This window comes from Citrus clementina, unplaced genomic scaffold (genome assembly GCF_000493195.1).
Source record: "Citrus clementina cultivar Clemenules unplaced genomic scaffold, Citrus_clementina_v1.0 scaffold_3, whole genome shotgun sequence".
In the NCBI taxonomy this organism is placed as follows: Eukaryota; Viridiplantae; Streptophyta; class Magnoliopsida; order Sapindales; family Rutaceae; genus Citrus; species Citrus x clementina.
Window position 1 is genome coordinate 29,014,828 of NW_006262339.1, and position 3,462 is coordinate 29,018,289.

Consider the following 3,462-nt stretch of genomic DNA (forward strand, 5'->3'; position numbering starts at 1 on the left):
GATTGAAATTAAATTAATTAAGTCAAAAAAACAAACAGCCTCTTAATAAAAAAATGAGTAAAAAGAGAAAAAAAAATGTAAGACATGAGGACTTAAGTGATAAAACATTTAAGCTTTTGATCTTTGAGTAGTTTTTCTATAAAGATTGGGGATATAATCCCTAGATAATTTTATCTCTCTGTTTCCGCTCTACTACATGCAATTTGGTCAACCAAACACACATATTTAATTCACCCCGAACCTCCCACCATGTTATATCTGTCTCTTTCTTTCTATAATTCTCTCTCTCCTTTCTTCATAAGCAAACATCGCTAAACAAAAAGCCTGCATCTTTTCATCACTCATTCAATCAAATCAATTTAAGTGATCATGGACGATGAAACTAATTTTCCGGACACTGATCTCGAACTCAGCTTCACATCCACCACTACCGACCGAACCTTCACTTCCTCCAGCGCCCGCTCAAGTCTCGCACGCTCCAGCCTCACACTCAGCTTCAACGAATCCCTTCTCTCCGGCTGCACCCCACATTCTTCAACAACAACAACAACAACCCCTGCTACATCATCCACCTCATCACTCCACCACCATCGTAAATCAGACTTACATTGGTCGGCCATAAAAGCCGCGACGAATCTCTCCTCCGATGGCAAGCTCCACCTCCGCCACCTAAAACTCGTCCGCCACCTCGGCACCGGAAACCTCGGACGCGTCTTCCTTTGCCACCTCAGAGATTGTACCAGCGCCAACTTCGCCCTCAAAGTCATCGATAAAGATTTGCTCAGCGCCAAGAAACTCTCCCACGTACAAATGGAGGCCGAGATTCTCTCCATGCTTGACCACCCTTTTCTCCCAACTCTCTACGCCCACCTCGAAGTTTCTCATTACATCTGTTTCTTGATTGACTACTGTCCCAATGGAGACCTCCATTGTCTTCTCCCTAAGCAGCCCAATAACCGCTTCTCCCTCCAAGCCGTTCGATTCTTCGCCGCTGAAGTGCTCGTCGGTTTGGAGTATCTCCATGCACTCGGGATTATTTACCGTGATCTGAAACCAGAAAATATCTTGCTCCGTGAAGACGGACATATCATGCTGTCAGATTTCGATTTGTGCTTCCAATCCGACGTCGTTCCCACTTTAGTCGAAACTAACGTGGGGTCCGCGACGAGGAGGAGGAGAAGGAAGAGTTGTAATGGTTTTGGTTCAGCGAAAAGGAGGCAAGAGAATGTGATGGAGTTTGTGGCGGAGCCGGTGGCGGCGTTTTCAAGGTCATGCGTTGGGACGCACGAGTACTTAGCGCCCGAGTTGGTTTCTGGTAACGGCCACGGTAACGGCGTTGACTGGTGGGCGTTTGGGATTCTTATTTACGAGTTGATGTACGGGTCGACGCCGTTTAGAGGAGGGAGCAAAGAGAGCACCCTGCGCAATATAGCGTCGAGCAGCCGGGTGGCGTGCCACGTGGGTAATAAGGAAGAGGAAGGAACAGCGGATGCGAGGGATTTGATCGACAAGTTGTTGGTTAAAGATCTGCGGGAGAGGCTAGGGTGCGCCAGGGGTGCGACGGATATTAAACGGCACCCGTTTTTTGATGGTATCAAATGGCCGTTGATCAGAAACTACAAGACCCCGGAGGTGCGCGGGCTCGTTAGGAGAACAAGGTCGCACGTGAGTCACGTGACAGGGATCGGTTCCCATAAGAACAGGCGTTGCTGGTGGAAGAAACTTGTTCGGTTTGCGAAGAGAAATAATAAGGCGTCTAGAAATTACCATAATTTAAGCTTAAATCGAAGTAATAGCAATTACTCTCAGTTTTATTATATTAATAACAAGGCTACGAAATGTGCTTAGATTTTTTCTTTTGGGTGTAATTTTATTAGGATTGAAATTTAGTGAGGAGTTTTAGAGAGTAGAGAGAGGTGGTGATTTTTCAATTTTGGGGGAGTTTATATTTATTTTTCTACACATGTGATTTACTATTGTAAATGAATCAAGATGATGATATACCCTTTCGTTCAAGACACCTTGATGCTTAACTCTTTGTTTTCTCAAGAATATTTGATTCACTTTTTTCTTTTCTTTTTTTAATTTTCATTTGGTTATTAATATGAAAAATAAGACAAAGTGGATCATTTTTATTTCTTTTCCATTAAGAGGCCAAAATTTATACATAAAAAAAAAAATGAAATAGTCGAATTACATGCGAGAATTACAAATTCAGTATTTAGGGATATCCAAGTGGCTCATCCCACTGTGTTAGATCCGATCAACCCATGACCAAGATTTGCCCTGCAGTAATTTTTAATCATCTACTCTGAAAGAAACACACCGTAATAGTTTGTGTGTGTAGCCTAAACCTGTTTTAGCCTTTCTAACGAACAATCTCAACATAAACAATGACTGATAAGATTTCAACAGAGAAGGATGTACGGATTCCAAGCGGCATTGCAGCAGCAGACCATAAAGAGTTCCATTGAAACTCCGAAATACTCCACATACGAAGACGTTTATGGATTACGCTTAACTATCTGTGTTAATATTAATTAGGGCAAAAGCAAAAAATATCAGAAAATATTTTAAGTTTTTTATCATAGAAGTGAAATGAATAAAATCAATTCAGCTTTTAAAGTTTTAAGCCATAACATTAAGTATTATTAAATATTTTAATATTGTGGATTAAGTTATAATAGTCCAACCACAATACTAAATAGAACCTCAATATTACCAAAATAAATCTAACTTGCCACCAATTTAACACTCCTTTAATTTTGAAATGGAAGCCCTTCTCATAAAAAAGTACAAAAAAAGAAAAACAAATTAAGAAATACAAGCCAACTTTTTAAAAATATGTTTGTAAACTCATTACAACTTGTTCCAGTGCAGTTTTGCCGTCAGCCAAGACTTCACGGCCCGTGGCCCATATTCAAACAGATTGGCTAATACTACTGCTGAATCTAGCTATGTCGATGTCCTAGGTGTACTTAAATAAAAAATCATAAAAGAAAAATTGTAGAGTGCTTCGTCGTTGTACTGTACTACAAGGCCCAAAATAAAAATTCCGAGACTATACAAAAGAGCTGCTAGAAACGACGTTTACCGGAACACAGCGTGAGTGATGCTACTCGATGCATAGCCTTTATCTCATTATTAGTACCTGACTATAAGCCAGATTTAGATTCAATTTTCAGTTCATCTGTGCTTACTTCTTCATAATCTTTTGCCAATGTGCATGTATAATAATATACGATTAGAATTTAATTAGTTTTATATTCTTACCTAATAACTATTAATTGTATATTTTCAAGAAATTAATAAAAAGATCAGTATGATGTTTAATACTGATCCTAAATCTCAATTTATAAACACCAATTAATTTCACATCAAACAGCTGATAGGAACAATTATCTTAATTAACAATGCCATTATTCTCTCCACAGTGCTTTAAATCCATCAATATATTTGAGT

General features: G+C 39.4%; 1 protein-coding gene across 1 annotated transcript; it reads left to right on the forward strand.

Moving 5' to 3' along the window:
• The first annotated feature begins 288 nt into the window (after positions 1-288).
• Positions 289-1,936, forward strand: LOC18047130 (serine/threonine-protein kinase WAG1). Its single transcript, XM_006442155.2, has one exon. It carries the CDS (start codon positions 370-372, stop codon positions 1,846-1,848), a length of 1,479 nt encoding a protein of 492 aa, XP_006442218.1. The 5' UTR covers positions 289-369; the 3' UTR covers positions 1,849-1,936.
• Positions 1,937-3,462: the final 1,526 nt, after the last annotated feature.

What these genes read in the sequence shown, in the direction of transcription:
- LOC18047130 (XM_006442155.2), top strand. Translation starts at nt 370, where the DNA reads ATGGACGATGAAACTAATTTTCCGGACACTGATCTCGAACTCAGCTTC.